At 59.9% G+C, this 18117-nt stretch overlaps 11 protein-coding genes across 11 annotated transcripts; 5 read left to right on the top strand and 6 right to left on the bottom strand.

Moving 5' to 3' along the window:
* Positions 1-6: 6 nt before the first annotated feature.
* Positions 7-435, top strand: SPRG_07326 (hypothetical protein; the record flags this gene model as incomplete). The annotated part of the gene is made up of 2 exons (XM_012346116.1): positions 7-82; positions 131-435. 2 exons carry the CDS (start codon positions 7-9, stop codon positions 319-321), a joined length of 267 nt encoding a protein of 88 aa, XP_012201506.1. The 3' UTR covers positions 322-435.
* Positions 436-583: 148 nt separating this feature from the next.
* SPRG_07325 (hypothetical protein) lies at positions 584-1042 on the top strand. The gene has a single exon (XM_012346115.1). It carries the CDS (start codon positions 641-643, stop codon positions 944-946), a length of 306 nt encoding a protein of 101 aa, XP_012201505.1. The 5' UTR covers positions 584-640; the 3' UTR covers positions 947-1042.
* A 1-nt stretch (position 1043) lies between these two features.
* Positions 1044-5068, bottom strand: SPRG_07324 (hypothetical protein; the record flags this gene model as incomplete). Its single annotated transcript, XM_012346114.1, has 16 exons — positions 5000-5068; positions 4770-4956; positions 4629-4723; positions 4441-4583; positions 4319-4390; positions 4084-4264; positions 3735-4041; positions 3202-3683; positions 2544-3155; positions 2404-2489; positions 2170-2371; positions 1948-2124; positions 1782-1901; positions 1694-1735; positions 1303-1638; positions 1044-1256 (listed from the first exon to the last, which is right to left on the bottom strand). Exons 2-16 carry the CDS (start codon positions 4942-4944, stop codon positions 1044-1046), a joined length of 3243 nt encoding a protein of 1080 aa, XP_012201504.1. The 5' UTR covers positions 4945-4956; positions 5000-5068.
* Positions 5069-5414: 346 nt separating this feature from the next.
* Positions 5415-6215, bottom strand: SPRG_07323 (hypothetical protein). The gene is made up of 2 exons (XM_012346113.1): positions 5790-6215; positions 5415-5739 (listed from the first exon to the last, which is right to left on the bottom strand). Exons 1-2 carry the CDS (start codon positions 6210-6212, stop codon positions 5464-5466), a joined length of 699 nt encoding a protein of 232 aa, XP_012201503.1. The 5' UTR covers positions 6213-6215; the 3' UTR covers positions 5415-5463.
* A 327-nt stretch (positions 6216-6542) lies between these two features.
* On the top strand, positions 6543-8459 carry SPRG_07322 (hypothetical protein; the record flags this gene model as incomplete). The annotated part of the gene is made up of 3 exons (XM_012346112.1): positions 6543-7124; positions 7177-7566; positions 8244-8459. 3 exons carry the CDS (start codon positions 6543-6545, stop codon positions 8457-8459), a joined length of 1188 nt encoding a protein of 395 aa, XP_012201502.1.
* Positions 8460-8844: 385 nt separating this feature from the next.
* Positions 8845-9877, bottom strand: SPRG_07321 (hypothetical protein). Its single transcript, XM_012346111.1, has 3 exons — positions 9760-9877; positions 9605-9701; positions 8845-9558 (listed from the first exon to the last, which is right to left on the bottom strand). Exons 1-3 carry the CDS (start codon positions 9843-9845, stop codon positions 8938-8940), a joined length of 804 nt encoding a protein of 267 aa, XP_012201501.1. The 5' UTR covers positions 9846-9877; the 3' UTR covers positions 8845-8937.
* A 130-nt stretch (positions 9878-10007) lies between these two features.
* On the top strand, positions 10008-11765 carry SPRG_07320 (hypothetical protein; the record flags this gene model as incomplete). The annotated part of the gene is made up of 1 exon (XM_012346110.1): positions 10008-11765. The coding sequence occupies one exon, from the start codon at positions 10008-10010 to the stop codon at positions 11763-11765; it is 1758 nt and encodes a 585-aa protein (XP_012201500.1).
* Positions 11766-11981: 216 nt separating this feature from the next.
* SPRG_07319 (hypothetical protein) lies at positions 11982-12689 on the bottom strand (the record flags this gene model as incomplete). Its single annotated transcript, XM_012346109.1, has 3 exons — positions 11982-12038; positions 12089-12244; positions 12303-12689. 3 exons carry the CDS (start codon positions 12687-12689, stop codon positions 11982-11984), a joined length of 600 nt encoding a protein of 199 aa, XP_012201499.1.
* Positions 12690-12772: 83 nt separating this feature from the next.
* SPRG_07318 (hypothetical protein) lies at positions 12773-14234 on the top strand (the record flags this gene model as incomplete). The annotated part of the gene is made up of 6 exons (XM_012346108.1): positions 12773-12901; positions 12949-13208; positions 13265-13364; positions 13422-13592; positions 13645-13880; positions 13932-14234. Exons 1-6 carry the CDS (start codon positions 12778-12780, stop codon positions 14232-14234), a joined length of 1194 nt encoding a protein of 397 aa, XP_012201498.1. The 5' UTR covers positions 12773-12777.
* Positions 14225-15048, bottom strand: SPRG_07317 (hypothetical protein; the record flags this gene model as incomplete). Its single annotated transcript, XM_012346107.1, has 3 exons — positions 14225-14784; positions 14828-14888; positions 14942-15048. Coding segments are annotated over 3 exons (694 nt in total), but the record flags the coding sequence as incomplete, so codon positions are not given.
* A 388-nt stretch (positions 15049-15436) lies between these two features.
* SPRG_07316 (hypothetical protein) lies at positions 15437-17442 on the bottom strand (the record flags this gene model as incomplete). The annotated part of the gene is made up of 6 exons (XM_012346106.1): positions 15437-15533; positions 15578-15857; positions 15914-16249; positions 16308-16628; positions 16680-16865; positions 16906-17442. The coding sequence occupies 6 exons, from the start codon at positions 17440-17442 to the stop codon at positions 15469-15471; spliced, it is 1725 nt and encodes a 574-aa protein (XP_012201496.1). The 3' UTR covers positions 15437-15468.
* Positions 17443-18117: the final 675 nt, after the last annotated feature.

The raw sequence follows: 18117 nt of genomic DNA, 5'->3' as shown, positions 1-18117 counted from the left end.
GCCGCCATGTACGTGCACAGCGTTTACACGTTCAACGGACAGCGCGAGTCCACGGAATCCGGCGCCGGCAAGACATCGAGCGGTACGTTGGGCCATGCCGGCCATGGCGAACGAGCCGCTTTGTGTGTAGAGATGGTCGACAACATTCGCAGGCGTCACGCGTCCGGGACGTTCACAAAGCTCGTGCTGCCAGCGCGTACGTGGGACGAAGTCGCTGCGACGACGTCGCTTGCGCTTGCAAAGCATTTCGTCGGCGACCTGCGTCTGCGCAAGGTCATGCAGACGCTGCCCATGGGGCCGGTACGCATCCGCCTCGCCTAACCTTGCCGTCAACGGCAACCTTTCGGGGACCTTCCTATTTTGTGTTTCAAATATGTTTTAAACACGGCCCACGACCGTTGACCAGTGAGTAATCTCGTACATTCTATACCACGGCCGTTGCTAGTGTATTAAACATCGCAAAGACACGAAACGCATGTATGCGTTTTGAGAGGCCAGAACGCCGCCGATGCTATAAAAAGCGGCAGGTTTCGGGAATCGAGCGCAATGATTGGCCAAAAGTGGGGGGAATTTCTCGTTTGGTGGCTGGCACGGGCCCTCAGAACCCGACTGACTGTCCATCCAGCCTCTCGAAAGTAACATGATCGGAACCCTGGCCAAGTTGTACCAACGCCAAGTCGGCAAGAGCCTGCGCCAGCTCGGCCTGCGCTACGACGACGCGCTTGTCGAGGTCGCCGAGGTCAACAAGGCCGTCTCGTGGCTCGGCAAGGAGGAGAAGGTCGCGCGCCAGCGCCGCCTTGTCCGTGCGTCCGACTTGAGCTTCAAGCGCGCGTACCTCCCGGAGGACATCCAGGCCATCCAGGAGCCGATGAACTTTTATTTGGACGACAAGGTCGAGGAAATCCGCAAGTTGGGCGATGAGCGCAACAAGCTGACCAAGTGGTAGAGTCGTTGTCGTGCTTTTGGCCCGCGCGCCATCGATTGCCCCATCACGAACACGCTAGATGACGTTCAAATATATGACAATATGGTATCGCGGCCCTCTACGTGTCCTTGGCAAAGAACTGCACGTCCATGTCGGCATCGGCGCAAAAGGTAGCGACGAGCGACATGCGGACCTCCTCGGGCAGCGGCAGCGTGTGCAGCTCCCGTGCGCAGACAACACGAACGTTAGCGACCGCGTCCGTCGCCAGCGCTTCGATGGCCGGTACGACGTACGTGGCTTGGTCGTCCGCGTCAACATGCTCCCGCACGGCCTACAAGCATCATTAGTTGGCTAGCCTCGCCGACGCACGCACGCACCGCAAACCACAAAATCGCGCCGACGCGCATTTGGTAGTTGGCGTGCGCCACGAGCACGGACGTGACAAAGCCGAGGGCGTACGTGCGCCATGGCCCGTCCTGCTCCACGAGCAGCTGGAGTGGCTGCAGCGCCAGGTTGCGCACTTGGTACACGAGGTCTTGCGAGAGAGTCTCGACGAGTTTTTGAAAGTGCTGCATAAAGACGGACGCGCCGAGCCAGCGCGCGAGGGGCCCCAGGTTGTACGCGACCGCAACGCGCACCTTCCACTCGGCGTTTTCCATCGCGTTGCAGAGGACAGGCCCCAGCTCTGCGAGAAACGTGGCTTTTCCGAGCGCCTACGCATGGCCCCTTGTTGAGCTATATGTTGGACGGTGATGGGACGTGGCGTACAAAGCCCAAGTAGTCGAGGTTTTCGAGGATCTCGACCACGATCTATGCCGAGATGCGTCAATGAAGAGGAGGCGAGTCGTGGTCGTACGTGTGTGTGCTGCGTCGGGTGGGTGAGGATGCCGACAAGGAACGGAAGCACGTCGCAAGCGAGCCCGTCCGGGTCGTCGACAAACAGGGGCGAGAGTCGACAGAGTTCCCGCGTCAAAATCTAGAGGCATTATCATGCATGACGTGGCCGATGCCATGCAGCGTACGTGGTGGATCGAGTCGTACACGAGGCTGCTGCCGTGGCACTTGCAGTCGTCCATGTCCATGGCAATCACGTCTTGGATCGTCGGCACGAGAAACTTGACGAGGATTTCGTGGCCAAAGAGCTCGGCGACGCGGCCGACGTTGCGACACACGATCTTCTTGATTTCGGTCGGTGCATCCTACATCACCGATTAAACTCGCAGCGCATGGCACGAATTGCGTACATGCATGAGGTTCATGTAGCCGTCAATGAGCGCAAAGAGCACGTGGTGCGTGCTGTCGCCGGCCGTGATCTGGTGCAAACTATCAAGGCTCATGCAGCGCCGCCGCAAGTCCGAGCCGTCACTGTCGATGCTCGCGGACCCGAGCCACGAGATGGCCGACAAGCCGCGCGGCCGGTCGTCGTCGTCGACTTTCTTTTGGTGTCTTTGGCCACGCTGAGCGCACGCTCCGTGTACCGAATGTCGGACATTTCAAGCAGCGAGTTTTGCGGACTCAATGGCGCGTTTGTGATCGTCGTCGCGTCGTACAACGCCGACAAGTCCTAGCAACGAGCACCATGCTAAGGAGGTGCCAACACATCGGTCGTATCGCGTACCTGGATCTGGAGGTACTCGACGAACGACACAAACTTTTGCGCTGCGACCTTGCGAATGAGGTCGTTGCCGTCGTTGGCGAGGCTCGCAAAGACGAGCGCGAGGCGCCAGCGCCAATGGGCATGGTCCGGCGACGTCCATGGTGCGAGCTGGTACGTGAGGTGGAGCGCATCGAGCCGGCCGTCGGGCATGAGTGCCTTGGAGAGCGCTTCGACGAGCGGGATGAGCCAGCACCAATGCACGCTGTCCGCGGGCTCGGGCACAATGAGCTCTTGGACGAGCGACGTCAAGTGCTGCCGCGCGGAGCACGAGACCGCTGGTTCCAAGTCGGACGAGAGCTCGGCAAAGGCCACGCCTGCCTCGAGCACTTGGTGGCGCCACCGAAGGTGGTCCATATCGGCCATCGAGATGCCAGGCATGCGTTCGTCTTCGTCGGCATCGAGGAGCATCGCTTGGGTTTGGAGGCGCCGGAGAAACTCGAGCCAGAGCGAGACCGACGCCGCGCGCAGCAGCGTCTTGCTGTTGCTCTTGAGCGTCGAGACGAGCGGGAGGACGTATTCGAGGAGGCACGCCATGGGCACCATCTTGATCAGCTCACGAAACGCGTGCACCGCCTACACAGCTGTACATGGAACATTCATCCTCCCACACGTCGTGTACCTCGCGGTGCACCGAGACTTCTTCTACGTAGCACAAGCTGTATACAATCAAGAGCGACACTTCGATGGCGTCGTTGCCCAGAGCAACCGTGCGCCCAAAATGCGCCTTGAGCACGCCAAGGAGCCGGACCATGTCGGCGGGAATCGGGACGTTCGAAAGCATGCGGGGTGCCACGAACGGAAGGATCGCGCGGCGCGCGTTGGGGCCGAGCGACGCAAAGGCACTCGTGTCAAAGGCGTCGGCGAGGCCGTGGGCGCAGAGCACATGCGGCTGCAGCGTGTGCAAATGGATGCGTACGTGCTCGGCCACCTTGGCCATCTGGTACGCGGCCAGCGACGCCGAGATGAGCGCCTTCTCTCGGTCGATAAAGTACGTTTCTTGCGGCAGCGCGACAAGGTCGAGCGTCAATGGCAGTCGGAAGAAGGCGCTGCTCGCCGTAAACTCGGAGAGCCGATCAAAGCTCAGAAAGGGCGTCCGCGTGCCTATTTGTGCACATCAGACACAAGACGAGATGATACAATCGATGCGCAGACCGTTGATGCGCAGCACAAGACTGCCGCGGCGTACGTGGCGGGACGCAGCGTACCCCGAGACGTCGACGACGCAGATCGTGTCCATGATCTTGCGGAAACGAAGGCCGACGTCGCCGAGGTGCTCAATGCCCCGGCTCGGGAGCGGCGCGAATGTCACTTGGTACGTGTCGCACATGAGCGTTGGTGCATCAATTGACATGGGCGACGGGACGCCCGGGGCATGCAGGTGCAAGCGGACAAACGGCGTGTTGGACGCAGTGACGGCAGCCGCGACGCCGTGGACGCTATGGATGAGCGTCTCGTCCACCTACCACCGATGCGGTGATCGATGCGATCGACGATAATATACCGAGAGAAGGCGAAAGCCGCGCGTGATCCCAGCAGCGCAGAGGGTGCTCGACGCGCGCACGAGGGTGATCGTGACGATCGAGGTCGACGTGGACGCATCGACGTGATGCACGCAGCGCATGTCATTGAGGATCGGCGCGCGGGGAACGACGAGCTCGATCGATGGCGATGCGCCCACCCACCTGCCAGAACGCGTGAGGGCACATTGGTTGACAAGAAACATTGAAACTCCATACCATGCAACGTGTTCCAGGTACGACGCGCGATTGTTGTGGTCGCGACGAAGACCGAGCGTCGCTTGCGGGTACCTACGACCTCGTGCGTATGAGCTCATGATTCAGCAGCGACCTTGTCATACGAGTTCAAGAATACTTCATCGAGGTGCAGAATCGAGTAGCACGACTCGCAGTCCATCCCGGCGCACGTCTTCTTGCCGCATGGCTGCAGGAGGCTCCAGCCGTTGACGAGGTGGCCGAGCGAGTGGTGCTCAAAGGTCAGCGGCTAAGACAAAGGGTCATGGGCGTCGGCAAGCGGCTGCGATCGTACCTCAACGTGCATCGTCAAGAAGAGCGTATTGGCTTCGTCGGTTCGATCGTTCCATAGCACAAAGCTCTGGACCGGCGTCGAGGTCAGCGCCCGCTCTAGATGGCAACCATGCTTTCGCCATTCGAGCACACACGGGCGTACCTGCTTCTGCCGCTGTCGCAAGCGCGCTGTCATAGTAGCGCCACGCCGAGTTGAAGTCGCCGTCTTCTTCGTACAGGTCAGGCTCGTCGTCGCTCTTGGCCACGGAAGCGAACGAGACGGTGGCTTGCCGCGCGGGACCGCTCATGGAGGCCCAGATACCGTCGAGAATGCCCATCTTGCGTCCGTCCTACAGCGCGAGTTCGTCCATATCCCCAGGAAGCATCCCGTACCCTCTTCAATCGTCCTCGGCCAAGATGGGGATCAGCGCCGGCCCCTCTGCAAGGAAATTGCGATGCAAGTCAAGCCCAATTGATTGAATTTCTTTCATTTTAAATACTATTGACTGGCACTCTCTTGATCTTTGTATGTGACAGGCACAGGCGACAAAAAAGCCGTGGGGCTTTGAACTTTTGAATTCCATAAATTCACCAGCGTCGCCAAGCGCACAGACGAGCGGGCAGGACGACGTCCACACTAGCACGTGGCCGCGCGAGTGGAGCGCTCCTGCCGCCAGCTGATGCCATGCCACTGAAGAAGCGTCGCTTTATGGTACGCTGTCATGGGCGAGCTGGTCATGCCTCTCGCTATGCCCACGCCACGAGCGATGCGGCACAATGCTCCACCACGAAGAATGCGTCGTACAGTGTACATCTGTGTGTGGCTTGGCCGCCAGGAACACCGTTTAGCTGAGGCCTTATAGCGAGCTTGAGAGATTGGGCTCCCGGCGAGTATCGAGTTCGCGCCGGAGGTGCTCGGCAACGGCGCCGGGGCTCTTCGCCGCAAGGATGGCACGAATGACGGAAACGCCACTCGCACCGGCTGCGAGGACGTCGGCGCAATTGGTCTCGTCGATGCCACCGATGCCAATGAGAGGCACGTCCGGAAAGCGTTTGTGGATCTCGTGGATGAGGGCAGGTCCTTCGACGACCTTCTTCTCCGGATGCGACGCCGTCGGGAACATCGTGCCGACCTAGCTTGCTGCACGTGAAGACGACATTGGCAGCAAGCTTTCATGCCAACCTGGAGGTAAGAAGCACCTAGCTTGATCGCTCGGCGGGCCGAAGGCACCGAGTGGACGGAGAACCCGTAAAGAGAGGGTCCGCGCTGCAGGTCGTCCGCAACCGATGCATCCATGATGGTGCGCTCGGGATAGTGGAATGCGTCGGCAATCTCAGGATATAGATGCTGCAAGCTCGTGTCGTAAGGCGCATTGAGGATGAGCAGCGGGCGGGGGCCTCGCCGGTCGCGCATGGCAGCGAGTTGGGTGGCCGTCTTGATGTAGATCGAGTTGGGTACAGGCATCTCGGGGTTGTTCCGGAGCTGGATAGCGTCGATGGTCGAGCTTCGTAGCGCTCGCTTTAGCGCCGCCGGCTCGAGCACGTCATGGGGGCTCACGACGAGGACAAGCGCGGGTCGCCGCAAGCCCGGGAAAGCGCCCCGCATCGTTGGATCACAAAATGACCAATCACAACCGGGGTGGCTATTTTAATAATCCCAAGGAAGGTGTCCTACAATGATCAAGTTTAATAAAATCAAGTGCGAAGAAGCGTCCGGCCCGGGGCTTCTGGCACGCAACCGTCGCCGACCCCGCGTACCCCATGAGACCCCGCTTTGTCGTATTGTACGAATGCCACCCAAGCGCACAAGAGAGCTGGCCCGGCATGACCCACTCGCTCCTGGAACAGCGTCCGCGTCGTTGGAAGTGGTCGATGGTGCAATTTGAGTTGGGTGTTTTTATCCAGCAAATGCTAACACTAATATCTTATTTTTGAAATGCTGGCGACGACGTCGTTGACGCGTGTGGCACGTGGCCGCCCGTCGGGTATCATCGCCTTGTGCGTGCAAGGTGCTGCGCCCGGGCGGCCTGCGCTGGCGCTCCACTTTTACTCGACGTCCTCCTCCAGCGAGACGAAGAAGGCAGACGAGCAGCTCTCACCGTTCCAGAAGCTCAAGCTGTGGCTCGCGCCGTTCACAAACGGTGCCAAGGAGCTCGTGCAGGAGAACAAGGAGGCGTGGGCCAGCCGCCGCAAGCTGTACGAGAAGCCTGACACAGTGCTCTCTCGGCGCGAGATGTTTGTGCTGCGTCAAGCCCCGCGCGACTTGCTCAAGTCGATCCCGCTCCTCTTTGCATTTGGCATTCCGCTCCTGGGCAACTTGGCGCCTCTGATCGGCTACAAGTTTCCGAAGCTCACGCTGCCGTGGCAATTCTGGACGGCCGAGCAAAAGGCCCAATTCTTCACCGAAGACGTCACGACCAAGGCGACGTACTATGGTGACGTCGCCAAGCTTGTCGCGACGTGGGATCCGTTCCTCGAGTCCGTTCTCGCGTCGTACAACGAAAAGAAGCTGTCCAAGGTACCATCTCGTTGTAGTACGCTTGTACCTTGCTCACGGTCGTTCGTTGTAGCTGGACCCGAAGGTCCTTGTCGAGTACCAGAAGCTTTTCGAAGGCCCTGGCGTTCTCGAGAAGTTGCCAACGGCGCATCTCAAGCTCCTCGTGCTCGCCACGTCTGCGTCGCCGTTTGTGCGCCTGTACACGCTCTTGCCGCGCGCCAAGCTCGTCGACCGTCTCCAGACGCGCGCGCTGGAGATCGGCATCGACGATCGATTGTTGCTGCAGGAAGGTCTCGGCGCGCTCTCGCACAACGAACTCGTCTTTGCGTGCGAAGAGCGTGGGCTTGTCGCTGATTTCAAGGACACGGACGCGTGCCGCAGTGCGCTCCAAGAGTGGCTCAGCATGTATGACGCCAAGGCCAGCAACCTGTACCCACCGTCCTTGCTATTACACGCACCCATTGTCGGCGAATGTCGGCGAATTCGTCAAGCGCGACTAAGGTCCATCGATGTATCCCGAATGTAGTCCGATTCTCGGTCGTATGCCCGTGCGCTGTGTCGACTCCCGCATCGCAACCTGTGTACTACGTGCCATGTGATGGCGCTGGCCCGTGTCTCCATACGCGTTAACTTTATGTCGCTTGACCATGACCATGGACCGGTTCTATACTCAGGGCGGGACCCGCGTCTATACTGCGGCCAAGTGCCACTCTGACCACTCGGCGCGAGTGGCCACGGGGCTCGTCTTCGTGCGCGCTCGCTTCGCCGCCGGTCAATCTAGTAGACGCCAGCAGCATGCTGCGTCGTCGTCGTCATAGCAGTCGAGCCGTTGCGATTTGCCAGTCGCCAGCCACTCGTCCCACCACTTGCCACCAGCATTTGTTGCATGTTGGATGAGCAACCGTTGCGACCATCCGCTGGTTGGCGGGCGTCGACGCTGGCCTTCGGCGCTGGGCCAAAAAAACGGCAATCCCACCGGAAAACCTCTATAAACGAATAAAAGAGTAAAAATCGACCGTTTGCGAGATATGTTGTTTCAGAGGCTGAGATTACACAACACGCAACCGATGGCCATTTTGGAACCAGTCAGTTGCCTCTTAAGTCACCACCTCCACCATGTTCGCCCGCTCCGTCTCGAAGATCACTGCCCCCATGACCCGTGGCATCTCGCGCTCGGCCCGCCGCATGGGCGAGGACCACCACCACGAGCACCGCGTGTTCGAGGACGGCCCGTTCAACGCCAAGTCGATCGGCGCCGGCATCATCGCCATTGTCGGCGGTGGCGCGGTCGTCACGGTCGGCTGCTGCAAGTTCCAGAACTACAAGCACGGCTTCCCCCAGAAGAAGGAAGAGTAAATTGGCGCTTCTGCATGGACGTGTGCTTGCCGCATAGACCTGGCACCAGCGCTGTTTATTTCAATATATTTGATTAACGTATACCATCGGAACAGTCGCGGCGCAGCGTGGGACGACGAAGAAGCCCGTTGGAGCGAGATGGGCCGACCTGCACAGCGGCGAAACCCTACGCGACCAGGACAGCTCAGATTGTATGCGTGCGACTAGTGCCTGCAGGACTTCGAGGCAGGCCAACTTGGTCGGCTGCCGCCACACTCACTGCCTCTGGCTTTCACTTCACCAGGATGTCGAAGCTCATGAGACCTCGTCGCGTGGACTCTTGATGGCTTTCACCACGTTGATGAGCTGCCAGCCGGGCTTACCAAGAAGCGTCCATGAAGATGCCATTCGTGGTATACCGCTGGGACGCAACGAGCAAAAAGACTACCATCTCGAAAGCGAATTCGATGGCGTGCAGCAGCCCATGAAGGGAGAGCACTTAAAGCTCCTTCTCACTGCCGTACGTCGCCTCGAAGAACGCGTACTTGGCTTCTTGATCAGCCTTGATCGTCTTGGAGCCGGGCGTCCAGTTGGCCGGGCACACCTCGCCAGGGTGGCTGTCGGCGTAGCTGAAGGCCTTGAGGATGCGCAAGGTCTCGTCGACGCTGCGCCCGACCTGGTCGTCGTTGATCTGGATCGAGCGCACAACGCCCTTGGGGTCGATGATGAAGAGACCGCGGAGCGCCGCACCAAACATCTCGTCGTCTTCGTCCGTCACAAGGACCCCGTAGTCGGATGAGATGCGCTTGGAGATGTCGGCGAGGATCGGGATGTTCATCTTGCCGAGACCACCCTTGTCCCGGGGCGTCTTGATCCATGCCAAGTGCGTATGGTGCGAGTCTGTCGAGATCGCGAGCACCTCAGCATTGATCGCGCGGAAGCTCTTGATCGAGTCGCTGAAGCTCACGATCTCGGTCGGGCAGACGAACGTAAAGTCAAACGGGTAGAAGAAGAGCACGAGCCACTTGCCCTTGTAGTCGTCGAGCGAGACCGTCGTAAACTTCTCGTCGACCACAGCCTTGACGTCGTGGAACTGCGGCGCATGCTTGCGCGGCGTCACCTACGCTACGATGAGCATCTACATAGCATGACCCATAAACAACTACTTGAAGCGACGTCGACGAATGCTGGTTCTTCTTGACGTAACCGAGCGTGGCGAGTTGCGCTTCCGTCAACCCGATCTCGGGCACGAGGCCACCGACGCTAGTAGCATCCTCATGTTCATCCATCATCCTACCAGCGATATGCGCATGTATCTTACGCCTTGGCCTTCTCCTTGAGGCCATGGATGGCGACGAGCGCCGCCAGGAGCAGCGTCATCTTGAGGAGCGTGCGCAAGGACATCATCTTGACCACAAACGGCGAATGACGTGGCGAGCCGACGACGTATTTTAATTCAATTGGTTTCCACCACATACATTGGGCAAGAGAGTTCTGTTTCCCACTCCCTTCGTGGCCGATCCGCGTGGGATTTACTCGGGATATACCCTATTTGCGAGTTTGTCCCACATGGCCCGCCCGACAGGAGGGCGCTCGGCAGCCGCGCCGCCCGCCGAGGCGCCGCCGACGGCCGCCTTCGAAAAGGCCGTCGACGTCCCTGTCCTCGGCGTCTTCCTTCTCGGCACCCTTCTGAAGTTGCTCTTGATGCCATCGTACAAGAGCACTGACTTTGAAGTGCACCGCAACTGGCTCGCGATCACAGCGTCCTTGCCGCGTACCGAGTGGTACTTTGATGCTGGCAGCGAGTGGACGCTGGACTACCCGCCGTTCTTTGCGTGGTTTGAGCGCTTTCTCGGGCTCTTTGCCGCATATGTAGACCCGGCCATGCTCGCGCTCACGCCGCTCAACTACGCCAGCGCTGGCACGATCGTGTTTCAGCGCCTCTCGGTCATCGCCTCGGATGCTGTCTTGTACTTTGGCATTATCAAATACTGCAACTCATGGCCGCGCGTGACGACGACCGAGGTCGCGTTCAACACCAACAAGCGCGTCGTCGTGCTCCTCCTCACGTTCCTCGACGCCGGCCTCCTCATGGTCGACCACGTCCACTTCCAGTACAATGGCATGCTCCTCGGCCTCCTCATTCTGAGCGTCGCCTACATCCGCGAGGGCCAAGACGTCAAAGGCGCGTTCGTCTACGCGATCCTGCTCATGCTCAAGCACATTTATCTCTACGTCGCACTGCTCTATTTTGTGTACCTTTTGGGGCACTACTGCTACACGGTGCCGCGGTCGGCGCAGCTCCGGAAGCGGTCGCTCTCCAACACGGACGTCCACGAGACGCTTGAGGCGCTCGTGAACGGCCACGGTCGCTTCCGTTTCCGTCGGTTCCTCACGCTTGGCGCCGTCGTCGTCGTTGTCTTTGGCGTCGCCTTGGCCTCCGTCATTGTCGGCGACCCAAGCTCCCGTGGCGTGCTTGTGCATCTGCAGCAGATTGCGTCGCGGCTCTTCCCGGTCCAGCGAGGGCTTTGCCATGCGTACTGGGCACCGAACGTGTGGGCGCTCTACGCGTTGGCCGACAAGGTGCTCGCAACGCTCTTGCGCGTGCCGTCGCCGGTCGGCACCATGAGCGGCGGTCTCGTCCAAGAAGCGAGCTTTGTCGTTTTGCCGTCGGTCGCGCCAGTCGTGTGCCTCCTCCTGACGCTGCTTACGATGGCGCCCGTGCTCCGCGACGTCGCCAAGTACCCGGACCCGTCGCTCTTCATGCCAGCGCTTGTCTACTGCATGCTCTGCTCGTTCCTCTTTGGGTACCACGTCCACGAGAAGGCGATTCTCCAAGTCACCTTGCCGCTCGGCCTCTTGGCGGCCGAGAGCACGCGGGACGCCAAGCTCTACCGCATCGCGACGCTCGTCGGCAACATTTCGCTCTTCCCGCTTCTCTTTACGCCGGCCGAGATAGGCACGCGCGCGCTCCTCACGGCGACGCACGCCCTCTTTGCCAACGTCTGCCTCGATCCGTTCCACGCCTACTCGCTCAAGGCGCGGCGCATCAAGTACGCGGGCATCGGCCTCACGCGCCTCCAGCAAGCCTACGTGACGCTGCTCGTTGGCGTAGCGGGCGCGGCGATGCTGCTACCGATTGTGTTGCCAAGATACCCGTTCTTGCCGCTGCTGCTGCTGTCCGTGACGTGCGCGCTCGGCGTGCTTTACGTGTGGATCTTTGCGTTTCTGCAGCACCGCCGCAAGCTCGACTCGCTGAAAACGTACTTGAGCGGCGACAAGCCGACCCCCGCCGAGGCGCCCGCGGGCCGGTTTGAGCTGTTTTAATAACCACAACGCTACAAAGTGCCCGCTTTCTTTGTCGTACGACGCTGGAGGTCGAAGAGACCACCGAGGCGCGCGCCCGAGCGGAGTAGTGGTGATTGCGACGATGGAGGACGACGTTCGGGAAGGGATGCTGGCTCCATCGCAATCGTGTCGGGACGATGCGAGACGAGGCCACAGTGAGCACATGGCCGTTGCAGCTCATGGCACGGTTCGCATTCAGGGGAGCGACAGCATGGCGTCCGGACGATCACTAGACTCGGACGGTGGCAGTGGCTACACGCAAGACCGGCGGTTGTTAGCTCTTCTTCAGGCAGCTCGTCAACATGATCTGCCACGTCGTGCATCGCATGGTCCGTGGTGGTCGTGCAAAGCGCGATGCAGTCATCGGCGCGGCAGTCGGCGTAGAGCTTGCCCGCGGCGTCGCGCGCTGTCGGATCCGCCTGCGCCGATAGAAGAAGCGCCACGATGTCGTCGTGGCCCTACGCACAGCGCTAGTGCTCTTGGCAAAGGATCAATCGGCATGCGCGTACAGTGTACCTCGCTCGCTGCTTTGTGCAATGCAGTGCGCAAGTCGCCAAAGGACGTGTCGGGCAGGTTGGCGTCGGCGCCATAAGCGAGCAAGAGGCGGACGCTGGCCGCCGACCCGCGAAAGGCCGCGCGATGCAGCGGCGTGGCGCCGCACGCACGCGCGTCGACGGACGCGCCTTTCTGCAAGAGGTACGCGACGACGTCGACGCGGTCCCATTGCGCAGCGTAGTGCAGCGACGTGTAGCCAAAGTCATCGGCGAAGTCCACATGGAGGTGCGCCTTGTGGCACTCGAAGAAGCTGCGCACGTGGTCGAGGTCGCCATCCTGGGCGGCGGTGAAGATGCTCTTGCGCAGCAGCGCCTTCCGGCACGGGCACTCGTCGCTCGCTTTGCCCATTTGCGTTGTTGATGATACTCCTCTGGCAATGCATTTTACGATGGAGCATCCGTTTTCACAGGAAGTTGCATTTTGGAAAGATCCAAGGATGACCGACGAGGCACTGCGCCGGTATAACTTTGGCCGCGCGTCGTCGCGCTGCGAGCTGGTGTACGGCGCCGAGCGGCCTGGCTACGTCCACCTCACGCGCGACCAGCCAGCGACGCCGCGCGGTAATATGCCCGCTACGGCGAAGTCATCCTGACACACCAATGGCCAGGGCCCGACGTCGACGACGCGATCGTGCAAAAATGGATTGGCTTTATGCAAGCGGCCGGCATTGGCCACGTACTGTGTCTGTTGACCAAGGAGGAGCTGCGGTTTTACGCGAGACCGCTCTTGGAGAGCCTCGGCGCGAGCTTCGGCGACGCGCACGTGACGCACGTCGACGTGGCCAGCGCATGGCAGCTCGCGACGCTGCTTAGCTGCTTGGCGCGCGCGGTGAACGCCAACGAAAAGATTGTCGTCTTTTGCTCCACAGTACGTACGACGAGAGACCTTGCGTGGTGGGCGCGTGCTGACGCTACTGTGAACAGGGCCAATCGCGCACTGCAAATGTCTTGGCGCTGTGGTTGCACCGCCAGCACGCCTTGGGTATTGCCGAGGCCATCAATGACGTCGTCGCGTTTGCCCAAGGCAGGCTTCTTCCGATCGTAGTAGCAGCCGCAAGCTGAGGACTTTAAATATGCGTAGAGGCTCGGACGACCCGAAAACCACGCGTGCCCGACGTGATCCAGCTGCTCTTGGGCCACGGATCATCAACCGAGACCAGTTCAACGCCGCCACCACCACCACCCAGCGCGCGGCTCAACTCGAGCCGTCCAAATTCAAGTCGGCTGGCGTCATCCAGCTCCATTGGCCTCGGTATCTCCTCCGCGTCCGTCCTAGCCGACAGCACCACAGCTATTTACTGTAGGCGACGAGTCGGTAGACTGGTGCTTTCTTCACATGGGCGGCGCGTTGGACCGTCGCAGTGTCAGCACTGGCAGGTTTGGCGAAAAAACGCAGCTTGAGATTGGCGACTCGTGCGTGCGCCAGATCCTCAGCGTCGGTCACTACAGTCGCGGCTACGAGGCCATCTCGGTCTGTAAACGCGAAGGCGCCGACATCACCCTTGCCGATCGCAAAGCGCTCTTGGCGGCCCTCTTTCGCGTACTACCATCATCGTACCTCCAATAGATCCAACCATGGCGCTATCTGTAGACGTCGGCGTCCCACGTGGTTGTGACCCACGGGCTCGAGACGCTTCTCGAGTCGGCGCGCTATGTGCAGCAGAACCTGCCGACGTTGCCCAAGGTGGTCGTGTTTACGGGCGCGACACTGCCTGCGACGGAGACGGCGTCAGACGCGACCTTCGCGCTGGGCTTTGCCGTCGGCGTGTGCTCCACGCTGCGCCATGGCGTGTACATCGCAGTCCATGGTCGCGTGATGTCCGCTGCGAGCTGCCTCCGGAACGAACGCACGGGCTTTTTTGAAGAGCTGCGGAAATCCAATACTACTGCATGAAAATGGAAGGTCGATCTCGTTGACTTAGACCGTCGGTTGCAAGCGTGCGGCTTGGGCTTCAAAGAATGCCTTCCAGACCGTTCGCGGCTCTTTCTGGGTCGGAATGTAGTGTCCGCCTGGGTGGCGGAGCACGTCCGCGCCCGCAAACGCAGCTGCGAGCTCGTCGGACCGGGACGGCGCCACTAGCTCGTCTTGGTCACCGATAATGTGGAGCGACGGCGTTGGAAGGGACGCCGGCAACAATTCCTTCTTGTACGCAGGATCTGTGAGGCAGGCCGACGCGCAAAAGACGCCAAATTCAAACGTGCACTCGCCCATCTCGTGGTCGAGCGCCAAGAGATGCGCGGCAAACATGCCGCCTTGGCTAAAGCCAAAGACACCGTGGAACGGACCTTGCGTTGCGCAGATGTTGCGGATGTAGGCAATCGCTTCGTCGACGCCATGGTACGAGTACGCCTTCGTGACCGGGTCCTGAGAGAAGTTCCACCACGCAAACTGCTCCATCGAAAGCTTGAGTTCCGCGAGCTCGGCCTCCGTCATGCCTTCCACTCTACAAGCACTTTGTCATGGGCCACGCAGGCGAAGGTGCCTACTTTTGCATGTGGTCTTCGGACGTCGGCTCGTACGGCACTTCAAACGGACCGTCGATGAAGACTGCAAGGTGACACGTTGAGATGAGGAAGGACGATGGAGAAGTCGGCACGCACCAAACTCGGTCGTCGCCTTGACGGCGCGGGTGAGCGCGGCCATCTTGCCCTTGAGCTTCTTGGCGCTTTGGCGGTGGCCGTGGAGACAAAGGACGCGGAGCTTCATCGATCGGAAAGTGCTACTGCTACATGCCACTCGCTGCGTCGTTGGTATCCGGAATTCTCACGTCCACAGCGGAATTCCTACCGGTCGATACTCAAGACAATAGCCGCGAGCCCTGAAAGCTGTATTATCGGATATTTGAATGGAGCTTGCGGCCAAGTGACAGGCAATTTTAGGGTTGGTGCATTTTTATTGACCCTTGATGCTAGAGAAGAGATTCCATGCTTGAACTGGTATGCGTCGCTTTTACCCGAGCACAAACCACGGTGAACGACATGCGTGTCAGTGCGCAGCAGAGATAATCTATCTCGACCACCACAGAATTACAAATAGCTTGTAGCCCTCAGCGAGCTCGATGCGATCATGGATTCTCTGCGCCCCCAGCTCGCTCCAGAGAGGTCAGGATGCTATTTTATATCCTCAACTAGTCGCTGGCGCGCAGGTACTCGAGCGAGGCTTCCAACATGGTGAGGTAGTAGCCGGCTTCCCCTAGTTTGAATTTCATTTTACATTCAGTGGTGGAAAGCGATCACCTTGAAGCGACTCTTGGTTGCAAAGCGACCACATGAGCTCGAGCGTTGTCAGCGGCTTCTTGAGCTTGGCGTTGCAAATACAAAAGATGAAAACTGGTAAAAAGTCGTCGGCCGCCAGCGTGCGCGCCCCGACGCTGGCCTTGGCAAACGTCGTGTACACGTCTTTGGCGGCGCCGAGGAGGAGCCGCAGCTTCCCCGACGGCAGCATCTCGGTCTCCATGAGCACGAGCTGGTCGAGAACGCTCATCCACGGGAGGCAGAATTCGGGGCCGAGGCCAAACTAGCGCACACGTACATAGCAGGATGAGGACACGCATCTTCTATCGTACTACATACTTGAGGACTTGACGGAGGTAACTTGCTCCATTTCGTCAACTTGGCCGCGAGACTGGCTTCGTTCATTGGAGAGGTAAAGCCTCTTGCCCACTCTTTAATAGGCTTGGCCAAGTCAGCGCATAGCTTGCGCTCAATGGCGGCGAGCACGGCCGTCTCGAGGCTCTCTTGCGAAAGCTCAAACACACCAAGTTCACTTTTGCGATAGGCCAACACGTAGCGCATCACGTGCGCGATGACGTCGCGGACGTCACAGAGGTACGCGTGGCAGTGTTGCGGTGACGCAGCGCTCGTGGCCTTGGCGCGCGCGGTGCGGATAAAGTGCGCGCACGTGTGGCCCTCGAACGTATCTACCACCACGCCAAAAAGATCGAAACGAGTCACGCTGTTGGACTACCTTGGTCGTGGAGCCACGTCGCAACAAGTAGGGCAGGCTCCGGCACAAGGTGCAGTGTTGCTGGATGCCGGTCCGCGCCGGCTTTTTTAGCCTTAGAAGGCGGAAGCTCGGGAGCTTCTTTGCGGGTGCCGCACTTTTCTGCGAGAGGAAGCTGAGCGCGTGCTTCTCGGTGAACGCGTGGAGTGCGTCTTGGGAGATGGAGCTCTTCCGAGTGGCGTTGGCTGGCAGCGCCTTGAAGACGTCTTGGGCCAGTCGAAACGCGTGCAACTTGCGCAAGCTGAGAATATCTTGGAAGCGGGTCGCAATCTGCACTTCGTCCGACTAGTAGAGGCTTTCTCTTGGCACCGATTATGGTGGTGGTGGTCGTCGTACCGATGGCGTCGAGTGCAGGATGAGGTTGTGCTTGGTCGTGAAGACGGCGGTGTTTTCGATCGCGACGGCCACCCAGAGTCGTGCAAGTGCAGGTGACGACGCTCGCAAGGTGATTCGCCGCGGGTACGGCGAGCCCTCAATGGGGGTGATATGTATCTCGCCCGAGTCGAGCGCCTCGATGGTTCCCTACGAACGTCCTGAAGATTCGCAACCTTCGATGTCGTACAATGTACTGCAGTGGCAGCCGCGCTTTGAGGCGAATGCCGTCTGGCGTATGGATGACGACGCCTGTCTCGGACACGACGACCTCGACGGCCTTCCACCCGTTCTTCTTGAGTCGGCGTGTCTTCCACATGTCCATCATGTGCGCTAGCCGAGCGTAGCGGTGGCCATCGAGCACGAGGCGAAACGGACTGCTTCCCCACATGACGTGGAACGTAGCAGATGAATTCACTAGCGGGCGGTCCTCGGATGCTGGCACGAGCGACGGGGACCCGACTTGGAGATACTCGGCCATGTACACACACCGCCACGAGGCGCCAGGCCACGGCTGCAGCGGCGAGGCCGGAAAGTCCCGGGCGACGAGCTGGCGCCACACCGAGTCGGCGAGCACAGCGGCGCGCCACGACCGCGCGACAGTGCCAAGCACCTTGAAAGCGATGGGACCTGTAAAGTAGACGGCGACGAGCGTGATGATGGCTGGCGAAGGACCGCTGCGGTGTGGTCCGATCACCACCGGTACAGGAGGCGCGCAGACCGCCATGCCTTCGTCGTGGGCGTTGCAACCGTTTCCGATCGTATCCCTGAACCGAATCGAATCGAGGGAATGCCCCACCACTCTGTGACGTGGCACGCTCTACGGCCACTTGAGCAGCAACGTCGCGCAATCCAATTTGTCTGCCAATCCAATGTGTACCAACCACCCAACACTTGCGGAAACCGGCAAAAAGTCTCCGCAGTGCCATCTCCTCCATTCCCTTGGGCGTGCTGGCGCCTCACGAGGAAGAAAAAGACGGAGACGACGCGAGCAAATCGCACCGAGCGCCATACTCCATCGCCTCCATTTCGACTTGACAGGTAATACTGTAGCAGTACAGTATGTCGCAGGCAAATCAACTCGCAGCATTCTCTGCCGCGACGCGGCCGTCGTGTCGCGTTCGGCAGAAGAATCGACTTGCCGTTGCAGCAACCAACACACAGTCCAGTGCAAACAAGACGACGTTCCATGTGCTTGAGCAAAACCAACGGCCAGGAAACTTTGAAGGGGCCACGTCTTTGTTGCCGCCTGTCCTCCATTGTTGGAGCAACGGACGACGGGTCCTTATGGACGAGTCGCGAGCTTGACACATCCCCACGATCGGAGCTCCCTATCATGGGAGCTAATCATTCTACGGTACAACGCGACGAGGTTCTCCCACTATGCCCAGATGGCCCCATC

The sequence above is a fragment of the Saprolegnia parasitica genome (assembly GCF_000151545.1).
Source record: "Saprolegnia parasitica CBS 223.65 unplaced genomic scaffold supercont2.27, whole genome shotgun sequence".
Lineage (NCBI taxonomy): Eukaryota > Oomycota > Saprolegniomycetes > Saprolegniales > Saprolegniaceae > Saprolegnia > Saprolegnia parasitica.
The sequence above is the reverse complement of the archived record's forward strand: the minus strand, read 5'-3'. Positions and strand labels throughout refer to the sequence as shown.